The following is a 16,789-nucleotide window of genomic DNA, read 5'->3' on the forward strand; positions in this document are numbered from 1 at the left end:
AATATATTGGGGTTACGTGCACCCACAATTTTTACTACTGGTATACAGTGCCATTGTCTGACTGGGAATTCAAAGAGTATATTGGGAATACAAATACCCTCATTTCTTGCTACTGCCATATAGTGCCAGTTTCTGACTGGGAATTCAAAGAATATATTGGGGTTACGTGCACCCACAATTTTTACTACTGGTATACAGTGCCATTGTCTGACTGGGAATTCAAAGAGTATATTGGGAATACAAATACCCTCATTTCTTGCTACTGCCATATAGTGCCAGTTTCTGACTGGTAATTCAAAGAATATATTGGGGTTACGTGCACCCACAATTTTTACTACTGGTATACAGTGCCATTGTCTGACTGGGAATTCAAAGAGTATATTGGGAATACAAATACCCTCATTTCTTGCTACTGCCATATAGTGCCAGTTTCTGACTGGTAATTCAAAGAATATATTGGGGTTACGTGCACCCACAATTTTTACTACTGGTATACAGTGCCATTGTCTGACTGGGAATTCAAAGAGTATATTGGGAATACAAATACCCTCATTTCTTGCTACTGCCATATAGTGCCAGTTTCTGACTGGGAATTCAAAGAATATATTGGGGTTACGTGCACCCACAATTTTTACTACTGGTATACAGTGCCATTGTCTGACTGGGAATTCAAAGAGTATATTGGGAATACAAATACCCTCATTTCTTGCTACTGCCATATAGTGCCAGTTTCTGACTGGGAATTCAAAGAATATATTGGGGTTACGTGCACCCACAATTTTTACTACTGGTATACAGTGCCATTGTCTGACTGGGAATTCAAAGAATATATTGGGGTTATAAATACCCTCATTTCTTGCTACTGCCATATAGTGCCAGTTTCTGACTGGTAATTCAAAGAATATATTGGGGTTACGTGCACCCACAATTTTTACTACTGGTATACAGTGCCATTGTCTGACTGGGAATTCAAAGAGTATATTGGGAATACAAATACCCTCATTTCTTGCTACTGCCATATAGTGCCAGTGTCTGACTGGGAATTCAAAGAATATATTGGGGTTACGTGCACCCACAATTTTTACTACTGGTATACAGTGCCATTGTCTCACTGGGAATTCAAAGAGTATATTGGGAATACAAATACCCTCATTTCTTGCTACTGCCATATAGTGCCAGTTTCTGACTGGGAATTCAAAGAATATATTGGGGTTACGTGCACCCACAATTTTTACTACTGGTATACAGTGCCATTGTCTGACTGGGAATTCAAAGAGTATATTGGGAATACAAATACCCTCATTTCTTGCTACTGCCATATAGTGCCAGTGTCTGACTGGGAATTCAAAGAATATATTGGGGTTACGTGCACCCACAATTTTTACTACTGGTATACAGTGCCATTGTCTGACTGGGAATTCAAAGAGTATATTGGGAATACAAATACCCTCATTTCTTGCTACTGCCATATAGTGCCAGTGTCTGACTGGGAATTCAAAGAATATATTGGGGTTACGTGCACCCACAATTTTTACTACTGGTATACAGTGCCATTGTCTGACTGGGAATTCAAAGAGTATATTGGGAATACAAATACCCTCATTTCTTGCTACTGCCATATAGTGCCAGTGTCTGACTGGGAATTCAAAGAATATATTGGGGTTACGTGCACCCACAATTTTTACTACTGGTATACAGTGCCATTGTCTGACTGGGAATTCAAAGAATATATTGGGGTTATAAATACCCTCATTTCTTGCTACTGCCATATAGTGCCAGTTTCTGACTGGTAATTCAAAGAATATATTGGGGTTACGTGCACCCACAATTTTTACTACTGGTATACAGTGCCATTGTCTGACTGGGAATTCAAAGAGTATATTGGGAATACAAATACCCTCATTTCTTGCTACTGCCATATAGTGCCAGTTTCTGACTGGGAATTCAAAGAATATATTGGGGTTACGTGCACCCACAATTTTTACTACTGGTATACAGTGCCATTGTCTGACTGGGAATTCAAAGAGTATATTGGGAATACAAATACCCTCATTTCTTGCTACTGCCATATAGTGCCAGTTTCTGACTGGGAATTCAAAGAATATATTGGGGTTACGTGCACCCACAATTTTTACTACTGGTATACAGTGCCATTGTCTGACTGGGAATTCAAAGAGTATATTGGGAATACAAATACCCTCATTTCTTGCTACTGCCATATAGTGCCAGTTTCTGACTGGGAATTCAAAGAATATATTGGGGTTACGTGCACCCACAATTTTTACTACTGGTATACAGTGCCAATTTCTAACTAGGAATTCAAAATGCGCAAGGCTCCCGGAAAGGGACGTGGACGAGGCCGTGGGCGAGGTCGGGGGAATGGTTCTGGGGAGCAAGGTAGCAGTGAAGCCACAGGGCGTCCCGTGCCTACTCCTGTGGGGCAGCAAGCATTGCGCCACTCCACAGTGCCAGGGTTGCTTGCCACATTAACTAAACTGCAGGGTACAAACCTTAGTAGGCCCGAGAACCAGGAACAGGTCTTGCAATGGCTGTCAGAGAACGCTTACAGCACATTGTCCAGCAGCCAGTCAGACTCTGCCTCCTCTCCTCCTATTACCCAACAGTCTTGTCTTCCTTCCTCCCAAAATTCCGAAGCTTTACAGAACAATAACCCAAACTGTCCCTGCTCCCCAGAGCTGTTCTCCGCTCCTTTCATTGTCCCTCAACCTGCCTCTCCACGTCACGATTCCACGAACCTAACAGAGGAGCATCTGTGTCCAGATGCTCAAACACTAGAGTCTCCTCCATCTCCGTTCGATTTGGTGGTGGATGACCAGCAACCCACCCTCATCGACGATGATGTGACGCAGTTGCCGTCAGGGCATCCAGTTGACCGGCGCATTGTGCGGGAGGAGGAGATGAGACAGGAGTTGGAAGAGGAAGTGGTGGATGATGAGGACACTGACCCGACCTGGACAGGGGGGATGTCAAGCGGGGAAAGTAGTGTGGATGTTGAGGCAGGTGCAGCACCAAAAAGGGTAGCTAGAGGCAGAGGCAGAGGTCAGCAGCTTAGGCGAAGCCAGGCCACACCCGGAATCTCCCAAGATGTTCCAGTTCGTACCCAGCCCCGAAAAACTCCCACCTTGAGGGCACGTTTCTCGAAGGTGTGGAGTTTTTTCAAGGAATGCGCCGAGGACAGATATAGTGTTGTCTGCACAATTTGCCTCTCGAAATTGATTAGGGGCTCTGAGAAGAGCAACCTGTCCACCACTTCAATGCGCCGTCATTTGGAATCCAAGCACTGGAATCAGTGGCAGGCAGCAACGGCAGGACAAAGGCCGCCTGCCGTTCACGCCACTGCCACTGCCTCTGCCACTGCCTCTGCCTCTGCCACTGCCACTGCTGACTGTGCTGGCGATGCACTCCAGAGGACGAGCCAGGACACCACTTCATCTGCCTCCGCCACTTTGTTGACTTCTACCTCATCCTCCCCTGGTCCTGTCTTATCTCCTTCTCCTGCACCATCAAAGGCACCATCAGGCGTTTCTTTACAACAACCCACCATCTCTCAGACATTGGAGCGGCGGCAGAAATACACTGCTAACCACCCACACGCGCAAGCCTTGAACGCCAACATCGCTAAACTGCTGGCCCAGGAGATGTTGGCGTTCCGGCTTGTTGAAACTTCCGCCTTCCTGGACCTGATGGCAACTGCGGCACCTCGCTATGCCGTCCCTAGCCGTCACTACTTCTCCCGGTGTGCCGTCCCCGCCTTGCACCAGCACGTGTCACTCAACATCAGGCGGGCCCTTAGTTCCGCGCTTTGCACAAAGGTCCACTTGACCACCGACGCGTGGACAAGTGCATGCGGACAGGGACGCTACATTTCACTGACGGCACACTGGGTGAATGTAGTTGAGGCTGGGACTGCTTCCCAAACTGGCCCGGTGTACCTCGTCTCCCCGCCTAACATTCCTGGCAGGGACACGAGAAGAACACCCCCCTCCTCCTCCTCCTCTACCGCCTCCTCCTCCGCCACCGCCTCCTCCTCCGCCACCGCCTCCTCCTCCGCTGTTAGATTGACCCCAGCTACGAGTTGGAAACGTTGCAGCACTGGCGTTGGTAGACGTCAGCAGGCTGTGCTGAAGCTGATCAGCTTGGGGGACAGACAGCACACTGCCTCCGAGGTGAGGGATGCCCTCCTCGATGAGACGGCAATATGGTTTGAGCCGCTGCACCTGGGCCCAGGCATGGTCGTTTGTGATAACGGCCGGAACCTGGTAGCAGCTCTGGAGCTTGCCGGACTCCAACATGTTCCATGCCTGGCCCACGTCTTCAACCTAGTGGTGCAACGTTTCCTAAAGAGCTACCCCAATGTTCCAGAGCTACTGGTGAAAGTGCGGCGCATGTGCGCCCACTTTCGCAAGTCGACAGTAGCCGCTGCTAGCTTAAAATCTCTCCAGCAACGCCTGCATGTGCCACAACACCGGCTTTTGTGCGACGTCCCCACACGCTGGAACTCAACGTTTCAGATGTTGAATAGAGTGGTTGAGCAGCAGAGACCTTTGATGGAATACCAGCTACAAAACCCTAGGGTGCCACAAAGTCAGCTGCCTCAGTTTCACATCCATGAGTGGCCATGGATGAGAGACCTTTGTGACATCCTACGGGTCTTTGAGGAGTCCACAAGGAGGGTGAGCTCTGAGGATGCGATGGTGAGCCTTACAATCCCGCTCTTGTGTGTTCTGAGAGAATCCCTGATTGACATCAGGGATAACTCAGATCACACAGAGGAGTTAGGGATAGCATCCGATCCGTCACAGCTGGAGAGTAGGTCCACACATCTGTCCGCTTCACTGCGTTTAATGGAGGAGGAGGAGGAGGAGGAGGAGGAGGAAGAAGAGTTGTCCGATGATGTGATGGTGATACAGGAGGCTTCCGGGCAACTTCGAATCGTCCCATTGTTGCAGCGCGGATGGGTAGACATGGAGGATGAGGAGGAAATGGAGATTGAACTTTCCGGTGGGGCCAGAGGAGTCATGCCAACTAACACTGTGGCAGACATGGCTGAGTTCATGTTGGGGTGCTTTACAACCGACAAGCGTATTGTCAAAATCATGGAGGACAACCAGTACTGGATCTTTGCTATCCTTGACCCCCGGTATAAAAACAACATCTCGTCTTTTATTCCGGTAGAGGGGAGGGCCAATCGCATCAATGCTTGCCACAGGCAATTGGTGCAGAATATGATGGAGATGTTTCCAGCATGTGACGTTGGCGGCAGGGAGGGCAGTTCCTCCAGTAGGCAACCAAGTTCTCACCGGTCCACACAAACGAGGGGCACACTGTCTAAGGTCTGGGACACCTTGATGGCACCCCCTCGCCAAAGTGCCGCCACGGAGGGTCCTAGTGTCACCAGGCGTGAGAAGTATAGGCGCATGTTGCGGGAATACCTTTCCGACCACAGCCCTGTCCTCTCCGACCCCTCTGCGCCCTACACGTATTGGGTGTCGAAGTTGGACCTGTGGCTTGAACTTGCCCTATATGCCTTGGAGGTGCTGTCCTGTCCTGCCGCCAGCGTCCTATCTGAGAGGGTGTTCAGTGCAGCCGGTGGCATCATCACTGACAAGCGCACCCGTCTGTCAGCTGAGAGTGCCGACCGGCTCACTTTGATAAAAATGAACCACCACTGGATAGAGCCTTCATTTTTGTGCCCACCTGTGTAAAGCACCCCAACATGAAACTCCATGTCTGTACTCAACCTCTCCAATTCCTCCGCATCCTCATACTCATCCACCATAAGCGTTGCACAATTCTGCTAATACTAGGCTCCCTCCAACATGATTTCCCCCAACTCTGCTGGTTAGAGGCTCCCTCCACCCTGATTTCCACCAACTCTGCTGGTTAGAGGCTCCCTCCACCCTGCTTTCCCACAACTCTGCTGGTTAGAGGCTCCCTCCACCATGAATTTGCCCAAACTGGGCTGTTTAGAGGCTCCCTCCACCATGAATTGGTCCAAACTGGGTTTTTTAGAGGCTCCCTCCACCATGAATTGGTCCAAACTGGGCTGTTTAGAGGCTCCCTCCACCATGAATTTGCCCAAACTGGGCTGTTTAGCGGCTCCCTCCACCATTAATTGGTCCAAACTGGGCTGGTTAGAGGCTCCCTCCACCATGAATTTCCCAAAACTTGGCTGTTTAGAGGCTCCCTCCACCATGAATTGGTCCAAACTGGGCTGGTTAGAGGCTCCCTCCACCATGAATTTCCCAAAACTTGGCTGTTTAGAGGCTCCCTCCACCATGAATTGGTCCAAACTTGGCTGTTTAGAGGCTCCCTCCACCATGAATTGGTCCAAACTGGGCTGTTTAGAGGCTCCCTCCACCATTAATTGGTCCAAACTGGGCTGGTTAGAGGCTCCCTCCACCATGAATTGGTCCAAACTGGGCTGGTTAGAGGCTCCCTCCACCATTAATTGGTCCAAACTGGGCTGGTTAGAGGCTCCCTCCACCATGAATTTGCCCAAACTGGGCTGGTTAGAGGCTCCCTCCACCATGAATTGGTCCAAACTGGGCTGGTTAGAGGCTCCCTCCACCATTAATTGGTCCAAACTGGGCTGGTTAGAGGCTCCCTCCACCATGAATTTGCCCAAACTGGGCTGGTTAGAGGCTCCCTCCACCATGAATTGGTCCAAACTGGGGTTTTTAGAGGCTCCCTCCACCATGAATTGGTCCAAACTTGGCTGTTTAGAGGCTCCCTCCACCATGAATTGGTCCAAACTGGGCTGGTTAGAGGCTCCCTCCACCATTAATTGGTCCAAACTGGGCTGGTTAGAGGCTCCCTCCACCATGAATTTGCCCAAACTGGCCTGTTTAGAGGCTCCCTCCACCATGAATTTGCCCAAACTGGGCTGGTTAGAGGCTCCCTCCACCATGAATTGGTCCAAACTGGGGTTTTTAGAGGCTCCCTCCACCATGAATTGGTCCAAACTTGGCTGTTTAGAGGCTCCCTCCACCATGAATTGGTCCAAACTGGGGTGGTTAGAGGCTCCCTCCACCATTAATTGGTCCAAACTGGGCTGGTTAGAGGCTCCCTCCACCATTAATTGGTCCAAACTGGGCTGGTTAGAGGCTCCCTCCACCATTAATTGGTCCAAACTGGGCTGGTTAGAGGCTCCCTCCACCATGAATTTGCCCAAACTGGGCTGGTTAGAGGCTCCCTCCACCATGAATTTGCCCAAACTGGGCTGGTTAGAGGCTCCCTCCACCATGAATTGGTCCAAACTGGGCTGGTTAGAGGCTCCCTCCACCATTAATTGGTCCAAACTGGGCTGGTTAGAGGCTCCCTCCACCATGAATTTGCCCAAACTGGGCTGGTTAGAGGCTCCCTCCACCATGAATTGGTCCAAACTGGGGTTTTTAGAGGCTCCCTCCACCATGAATTGGTCCAAACTTGGCTGTTTAGAGGCTCCCTCCACCATGAATTGGTCCAAACTGGGCTGGTTAGAGGCTCCCTCCACCATTAATTGGTCCAAACTGGGCTGGTTAGAGGCTCCCTCCACCATGAATTTGCCCAAACTGGCCTGTTTAGAGGCTCCCTCCACCATGAATTTGCCCAAACTGGGCTGGTTAGAGGCTCCCTCCACCATGAATTGGTCCAAACTGGGGTTTTTAGAGGCTCCCTCCACCATGAATTGGTCCAAACTTGGCTGTTTAGAGGCTCCCTCCACCATGAATTGGTCCAAACTGGGGTGGTTAGAGGCTCCCTCCACCATTAATTGGTCCAAACTGGGCTGGTTAGAGGCTCCCTCCACCATTAATTGGTCCAAACTGGGCTGGTTAGAGGCTCCCTCCACCATTAATTGGTCCAAACTGGGCTGGTTAGAGGCTCCCTCCACCATGAATTTGCCCAAACTGGGCTGGTTAGAGGCTCCCTCCACCATGAATTTGCCCAAACTGGGCTGTTTAGCGGCTCCCTCCACCATTAATTGGTCCAAACTGGGCTGGTTAGAGGCTCCCTCCACCATGAATTTCCCAAAACTTGGCTGTTTAGAGGCTCCCTCCACCATGAATTGGTCCAAACTGGGCTGGTTAGAGGCTCCCTCCACCATGAATTTCCCAAAACTTGGCTGTTTAGAGGCTCCCTCCACCATTAATTGGTCCAAACTGGGCTGGTTAGAGGCTCCCTCCACCATGAATTGGTCCAAACTGGGCTGGTTAGAGGCTCCCTCCACCATTAATTGGTCCAAACTGGGCTGGTTAGAGGCTCCCTCCACCATGAATTTGCCCAAACTGGGCTGTTTAGAGGCTCCCTCCACCATGAATTTGCCCAAACTGGGCTGGTTAGAGGCTCCTTCCACCATGAATTGGTCCAAACTGGGGTTTTTAGAGGCTCCCTCCACCATGAATTGGTCCAAACTTGGCTGTTTAGAGGCTCCCTCCACCATTAATTGGTCCAAACTGGGCTGGTTAGAGGCTCCCTCCACCATGAATTGGTCCAAACTGGGTTTTTTAGAGGCTCCCTCCACCATGAATTTGCCCAAACTGGGCTGTTTAGAGGCTCCCTCCACCATGAATTGGTCCAAACTGGGCTGGTTAGAGGCTCCCTCCACCATGAATTTCCCAAAACTTGGCTGTTTAGAGGCTCCCTCCACCATTAATTGGTCCAAACTGGGCTGGTTAGAGGCTCCCTCCACCATTAATTGGTCCAAACTGGGCTGGTTAGAGGCTCCCTCCACCATTAATTGGTCCAAACTGGGCTGGTTAGAGGCTCCCTCCACCATGAATTGGTCCAAACTGGGCTGGTTAGAGGCTCCCTCCACCATGAATTTCCCAAAACTTGGCTGTTTAGAGGCTCCCTCCACCATTAATTGGTCCAAACTGGGCTGGTTAGAGGCTCCCTCCACCATGAATTTGCCCAAACTGGCCTGTTTAGAGGCTCCCTCCACCATGAATTTGCCCAAACTGGGCTGGTTAGAGGCTCCCTCCACCATGAATTGGTCCAAACTGGGGTTTTTAGAGGCTCCCTCCACCATGAATTGGTCCAAACTGGGCTGGTTAGAGGCTCCCTCCACCATTAATTGGTCCAAACTGGGCTGGTTAGAGGCTCCCTCCACCATGAATTTGCCCAAACTGGCCTGTTTAGAGGCTCCCTCCACCATGAATTTGCCCAAACTGGGCTGGTTAGAGGCTCCCTCCACCATGAATTGGTCCAAACTGGGGTTTTTAGAGGCTCCCTCCACCATGAATTGGTCCAAACTTGGCTGTTTAGAGGCTCCCTCCACCATGAATTGGTCCAAACTGGGGTGGTTAGAGGCTCCCTCCACCATTAATTGGTCCAAACTGGGCTGGTTAGAGGCTCCCTCCACCATTAATTGGTCCAAACTGGGCTGGTTAGAGGCTCCCTCCACCATTAATTGGTCCAAACTGGGCTGGTTAGAGGCTCCCTCCACCATGAATTTGCCCAAACTGGGCTGGTTAGAGGCTCCCTCCACCATGAATTGGTCCAAACTGGGTTTTTTAGAGGCTCCCTCCACCATGAATTTGCCCAAACTGGGCTGGTTAGAGGCTCCCTCCACCATGAATTGGTCCAAACTGGGGTTTTTAGAGGCTCCCTCCACCATGAATTTGCCCAAACTGGGGTGTTTAGAGGCTCCCTCCACCATGAATTTGCCCAAACTCTGCTGGTTAGAGGCTCAATCCACCCTGATTTTCAAAACAAATGTTGGTGCCAACCTCAACTTACTACAAGGGCCAAATTCACTGCTGGTGACAAGCTCTCCTCACTGCAAGTGCCAAATACACATGTTTCAAGGTGTTTTCCTACTGTCAGAGAGGTGGTATTGAGTGTGTAAAGTGTGTAGTTGTTAGGCTGTGATGTTGGGGTAATAGAGGGTCTTTGGTGTGTTAGATGCCCCCAGACATGCTTCCCCTGCTGTCCCAGTGTCATTCCAGAGGTGTTGGCATCATTTCCTGGGGTGTCATAGTGGACTTGGTGACCCTCCAGACACGGATTTGGGTTTCCCCCTTAACGAGTATCTGTTCCCCATAGACTATAATGGGGTTCGAAACCCGTTCGAACACACGAACATTGAGCGGCTGTTCGAATCGAATTTCGAACCTCGAACATTTTAGTGTTCGCTCATCTCTAATTGTCACCATTTACACCAATCCCTATCCACAGTGGGGATTACACTCATAATGTTCTTTTTTTTTTTTTTAGATAAATAGATATGAGAGTAAATTTTATAGGATGCCGGACAACCTAAAAGTATGTTTTTAGAGTATGGGAGGAAAACGGAGGGCCAATATCTGTATCATTTCTATTTAAACCAGGAATGGAGTTCCATAGCTAGGGTTGAGCCAATCTTGAAATTTCAGGATCATTTTTAAAATCCGATTTCCAATCATTTTCCATCTGAACCTGATCCCGATCCCAATTCCGATCCTAATGCAAGTCAATGGGATTTTTTTTTAATTAACGAAGATTGGATTTTAAAAATGATCCTATTCACTACACAGCATGGAGTCCAAAAATTGTTTCAATTTTTGGACTCCACACTGTGTAGTGATTAAAAAAAATCCTTCAGCTTCTTAGCCTCCCTGGTGTCCGCTTACCTGCACAGATCCGCAGCCCTTCGCATTCTTCTCGGTCCGGTCCTCTCTCATTGACATGCCTTTAGAGCGCCGTGTGCGCCTCGACCTCCCTAGGCTAGTGTTAGAGATGATGGGAGTAGGCAGGGCTTGTTGTGGCTTAGGAGAGTGCCACAAGCCACAAGCCCCGCCTTCTCCCAGCATCTCTAACACTAATCTAGGGAGGTGGAGGCGCATAGAGTGGTCTGAAGGCATGTCAATGAAAGAGAAGATGAGCAAGAAGAATGGGGAGCAGCAGTGGCACTGGATCTGTGCAGGTAAGTTGAGCCATTGGGATCGGAATTCCGTTCCCAATCTTTTTTAAGCGGGATCAGAACCTGATCATGATCATGAAATTTACGCAATCGCCGATCGGGATCCGATCTTTTCCGATCCCGATCGCTCAACCCTAGCCATAGCCCATGTAGGTTATAAAAAACATTACTGCTGTAAATGTCCTCTTTTCACTTTTAACATTGTAATACTTTAACTACGTCTACTGCATTGCAGGGTGTTATACTCTATTATTTGTAAATAACATAGTGAGGGATATTTTATGAAAGTTCCACATATCAGTTTGGTGTATTCTTAGATTGTATAACAAAGATAGTTTATTGAGTGTGTGTTTGTGTTGTGTTTTGTTAAATTGAAAGTCTGATCACAAAAAAATTATGAAAAAAAACTATGTGATGTAATTTTTTTGACAATTTGAAAAGGACAGATGGGTTGGAGGATGTATAGAACACTTGTTCAAGTCATTATGATTTGCAGATATTCTCTTGCAAACACATCCTTGATCTATTATTAAAAAAAACAAATCTGTTAAATTAAGATTGCAGCTTTGTAAAATATGGTAACATTTCAGAGCAAATCGTTCTAATCCTGGGGGGCTTCCAAATAACACGGCATTAATGATTTGTACTGTTCTTTCCAAACTGTAATTTGTCATTCCAAATGATTAGTTAATATGTTAGAAAAAAATAAATAAGTCAAATATGGTAAATAAAGTTTTCATTAAATGTACATGGTTATTGGCCTGTTAAAGGGAATATAATATAATTCTTTGTACATTGCGAAACTGAAATTCAAAAGTGATTTCTTGTTCAGAGCCACTTTAACTACTGTCTTTTAGGATTGCTTTATAAATCACTCTTATACACAGTAATGCTATTTTTCTCTTGTTCTTGTTATTACATTGTACATGTGCCAATATTGTACTGAGCCATTTCAGAATACCATTGGTCTCTTTCCTAGGAAGCAAATTATGGTATAACTTGTACTAAAGGGATGGTAGCAATACCATTGCAGTCATTGTATACATCATTTACAGAATAAAGGGTGCCTATAATCATAGGACTATGCCAGTTCAGGAACCTGGGTTGTAAGGGTTATATGCATTTTCACTTCGAAACATTGCTCTGACTCAACCACAACTTCGACCATTTTCTAAGGAGAAGCATGGCAGAAAATTAATATTATTAATAGAGATGAGCGAACACTGTTCGGATCAGCTGATCCGAACAGCACGCACCCATAGAAATGAATGGAAGGACCTGTGACGCCAGCCGGCCGCCGGCAAAGTCAGCGTCACAGGTGCTTCCATTCATTTCTAGGGGTGCGTGCTGTTCGGATCGGAATACCGAATGCATTAAAAAGCAGTTATCAAAGAAAGAATACAGACCCCATAGACTAAAATGGGGTCCATGTGTTTTCCGCAAGAATCATGCGGAGAGAAAAGTATTTTTTTCTCCGCATGAGATGTGCGGACACCGCGCAGAAAACACACGGACCCCATTATAGTCTATGGGGTCCATGTGCTTTTATTGCTCACCACTTTTTAATGTGTTTGGTATTCCATTTGGGGGGGTCCCCAAGCAAACTTCCTGAACAGAACACCAAAGGCAGATGTGAACCGGGCCTTACAGTGAATTGAGAAGAGAAGATGATAAGTTGAGAAAGAGGCATTTTTCTATAAGAAGATTCATAAAGTTTCTAACCACCACTTGCATTATTGATTTATGAAACAACAGTTGCCCTTAGAAGATGAAGAACCGTTGAATTTGACAAAAAGTAATAAGAGGGAAGAGGATCAAATCTTTAGTATATCTAGGTTTCCATAAATATAGAAAATTGCATAGGTCCACTAGATTAACAACAAGGAAAAAACATTTTAAGGGTGAACTTGTTAAAACGTTGTTTATTTGGCGCACAAGCTAAAAATGAACAGGCCGGAGCTAAAGTGCTCGATTTAGTTTAGAAGCTCCCAGGGCACTTTACAGAACATCAGGTCAGGTATAGTAAGATATTGAGAAAATGTACAATTATTTTCCCACTGAGCTGTCAAGGTACTTCATGCTGTGAATATCTAACAACCTTGTCTGACAGCCAGGAAATGGCTTCAAGTTTTCCTCAATCCTTGAGTTTCCCCTAGACATGATGGCTGATTCTTGTGTCTCATCAGACTTTACAAGAAATCCAGAAAATCTCTTTAAAATAAATTAAGAATGAATGTAATTCTGTATATTACCTTAATATTTCAGAAATAGCCTTTCCTTTATGTTTAGCGCTGGTTGCAACGTTACAAAATGTGATTATATTTTGAGCAAATGTGAGTGTTAACATGTAGCCACATCTTTTAATAACATTGGAAGGATCCAAAAAATATTGGATTTTCTATTTTTCTGTAAGCATTACAATAAACCGAGATGAAAAATGTTGTCTGCATGCTGTAATTTACTGGAATTAGTCATCCTACCATCTTTCATTCTGATACCACAGCTGAGCTCCATGACAATTCAGGCTCAATTCTTTGGACCTATACTAAGGTTTTAAAAGCAGCTGAAGAAAAATAAAGTGCAGTAGTCATATAATATTGCATTTTATCTATATGAGCACTGTGTTTCAAAACTGTTTTGTTTTTATATGATCACCTGCCGTAAGAGGGTTGCCCATGAGTTTCAAGAGGCAGGGAAGGTGAAACATAAGAAAAAAAGAAATCATACTCATCTGTCCCCAAGTGCTCCACCACCGCTTCTGTCTGACAGCAGTGTGGACAGCAGAGCACTGAAGAAAGGGGACTATTTTTATTTTTTTATTTTTTGTTTTACCTTCCCCAGGTAAAGATTAGTGAGAAATGGTAGTGAAAATTGATCTCAGTGGGAGAAATTTATCAAACCATCTAAGCCAGTTTTTGTCAAACATGTCAAGCAGATCTTAAAGCAAAGTGCATTTTTGGTGCATTTTTTTTTTTTTTACATAAATGGGCATGCATAAATTTACCCCTTGTGTTATTGCTCTTGAGGGTTAAAAGTATCCAGCACAGAATCTGAGGGCCCCTTCACACGGAGGATACGCTGGCTGATTTTGAACGTGTAAACATGCATACGTGCGCTCCCCATAGAAATGAATGGGCTGCTTTTTCCCATTCATTTCTAGGGGGGGGGGGGGGGCGCGCGTATGCCGGCTCCCATAGAAAGCAATGGTATCCGTTTTAAACGCTTCTGATTCGGAACGTTTACACATTCAAAATCAGCCAGCGTATCCTCCGTGTGAATGGGCCCTGAGAGTGGAAAACTGGAATCTAAGTCTTTGGCAGTCTTTGTGGCAGTCCATCAAGCCAAATCCAGGAATATCTAAAAGTATAAGGGTGCATTCACATGGAGGAAAATTATGCTGAATTTGGTGTGGAATCTACCTCAGATTCAGCGCTGAAAAAAAGCCTCCCATTGACTTCAATGGGTTCCTTTTTTTCAGTGCTGAATCTGACATCGATTCCACACCAAATTCAGCACCATTTTTCTCCATGTGAATGCATCCTAAGAAAGACTGATACTTCTTTTTGTATCTACTCTTGTGTTTAGCTCAAAAACTTCACATTTGATTCCAATCTCTGTCTTTTTATTAGATTGCTGATGTGATAATATCCGGGGATATTGGCAACAGGGACAATGATGCAGATTTACCATTGAAAATGCACCAAAATTCTGCTGCAATTTGGAGACCAAAACAGCAGTGGTTACTTTACATTTTTTTAAGTCATTTTCTGCGCCATGTTTTAAAGGTGAACAAGGCTTTCCAGAAAGGGGCTGTGTCTTCCGATATGAAACTGGATGCCAAAATGATGTTAAGATTTTGACATCATAGTGTTGTGAGACAGTCTAACACTGTGCCAGATTCAGTCATGGCGGTAAGTGTTGACACCCCAAAAATATTTACAGAAGAGATATTTCTCCAAGAACATTATTGCAATTACACGTCTTGCTATACACATGTTTATTTCTTCTGTATGTATTGGAACAACACAAAGAAACTGAGAAAAAAAGCTAAAAATTATATGACTTCATGCAAAACTCCAAAAAGGGTCCGGACAAAAGTACTGGCACCCTAAATTTACTATTTGGTTGCACACCCTTTGGAAAAAATAACTGAAATCAATCACTTCCATCAACAAGCTTCTTACACCTCTCAAATAGCATTAGCCACTATGATAATTCTGGAGCATTTTAAAAAGTTCTAGTCTAAGTCTGCGCTGCCTAAAAATTACACAGTATTAGTAAACCTGCCCCAATGCATCTTAATCCTCTGTCAAAAAGACAAAATCATCTCCCACCAACCAATCACAATGCTGCTTTTTTAATGCTGTATTTTTTCCCTGCTTCAAATCAATGAAAACTGAGTTGGCATTAATTGCAGTAAAGTTGCTTAATGTTGGAAGTTTTCTTAGAGTTATGTAGAATTTTGACATCCCAAGACCAATCTTGCATGCAAAGGAATTATAACCATAACTTACTATAATTAGAAGACTCAGATGTAAATTGGAATCCTCCACTTTTTAAGGAAAGCATAAATGCTTCGTCTTTCTCCGGAAAATCGCACGGATCGATGTAAATAAGCACTCCTCCAAATCCAATTTCCTCCAACAACGACAGCTAGGTTGAAAGCAAATACACAAAACTAATTAGTCTTCATAACAAGCATAAATTGCAATTTAGTCTTTATATGGTAAAAAATAAAACTGAAAATAGATGACATGGACCAATATCCAGCAGCGGGACTCGTCCCCCCGTGGAAAGGGGATACGTCTCCATATCGGCACAATACCTTTGAGCTTCTGAGACACAAGTATATACTGTACAGTAAGTAACAAAGCACATACAATTATCTTGTATTACATTTTATATAGAACCTTTATAATATAGTTTATGTTTCAGCTCATTTATATGTTCTGGATATTAGTTTGCTGTCACTGAATAAGAGCATTCATGTTTACATTCATAGACTGAAAACCAATACAGACCTAATTCTGCTTTCAGCTGATATAGTTGTATCTAGACTAGGCAATGCTCAGCTCTACAAATGTTCCAGCTTGGAGTTTATTGAACATTGCCTAGACAGGGTACAATTATATTGCGCTCTCTCTCTTTCTCTCTATATATATTTATATTACTGATATACACACACACTTCTCAAGATTAGCTAGTTAACCACTTCCGGACCGCTCATAGAGTATAAACGTCCGGGAAGTGGTTGCCTAGTTCTGACAGTACGTACAGGTACGTCCAGTCAGAACACAGCAGCTGCAAGGAGATCGTGTAGCTGCTTTCACTGGGAGCCGGCTGTAACTTCAGCCTCAGCTCCCAGAGAGATGGCAGGGAAAATGTATTCCCTTCCCTGCCTTCTTGATCGCTGTGTATACAGCGCTCAATGAGCGCTGTATACACGGCTATGGGCGCCGCCATGATACGGCCGCCCTCTGACCTGGCGGTCACGTGATCCAACGGGCTCAGTGTCTTACAAGAGCTGCTGGGTCCTACAGGACCCAGATCAGCTCTTTAAGTCTAAAGAACAGTGTGCAGGAGGCTGTATTTCTCCTGCAACTGAGGCTAAATGTAGCAGCCTCAGTTATAGGGGAGATCAGCCTACCTAACAAAAAAAAGTGATCAGATGTCCCCACAGGTCTGTTATGACCTTATGGGGACACAATCTGAAAAAAAAAAAAAAAATAATAATAAAAAAGTTAAAAAAATGAAAATAAAATAATTTTAAAAAATATATTACGCTAATAGAACGCCGTTATTAAAGGTTATAGCCCCACCCTCGACAACACCATACAAAATAAAAATTACTGTAATGGAGAGGAAGAACTATTTTATAAAGTTTTT

At 45.5% G+C, this 16,789-nt stretch overlaps 1 protein-coding gene across 1 annotated transcript in view; it reads right to left on the reverse strand.

The window, feature by feature from the left end:
* NAALADL2 (N-acetylated alpha-linked acidic dipeptidase like 2) overlaps nt 1-16,789 on the reverse strand; it is a 378,602-nt gene that overhangs the window by 238,931 nt on the left and 122,882 nt on the right. The window contains exon 5 of the mRNA XM_075269559.1: nt 15,418-15,556. Within this exon, the coding sequence (XP_075125660.1) occupies nt 15,418-15,556 (139 nt within the window). The remainder of the gene's footprint in view (nt 1-15,417; nt 15,557-16,789) is intronic.

Source organism: Leptodactylus fuscus, chromosome 3 (assembly GCF_031893055.1).
Source record: "Leptodactylus fuscus isolate aLepFus1 chromosome 3, aLepFus1.hap2, whole genome shotgun sequence".
Classification (NCBI taxonomy): Eukaryota; Metazoa; Chordata; class Amphibia; order Anura; family Leptodactylidae; genus Leptodactylus; species Leptodactylus fuscus.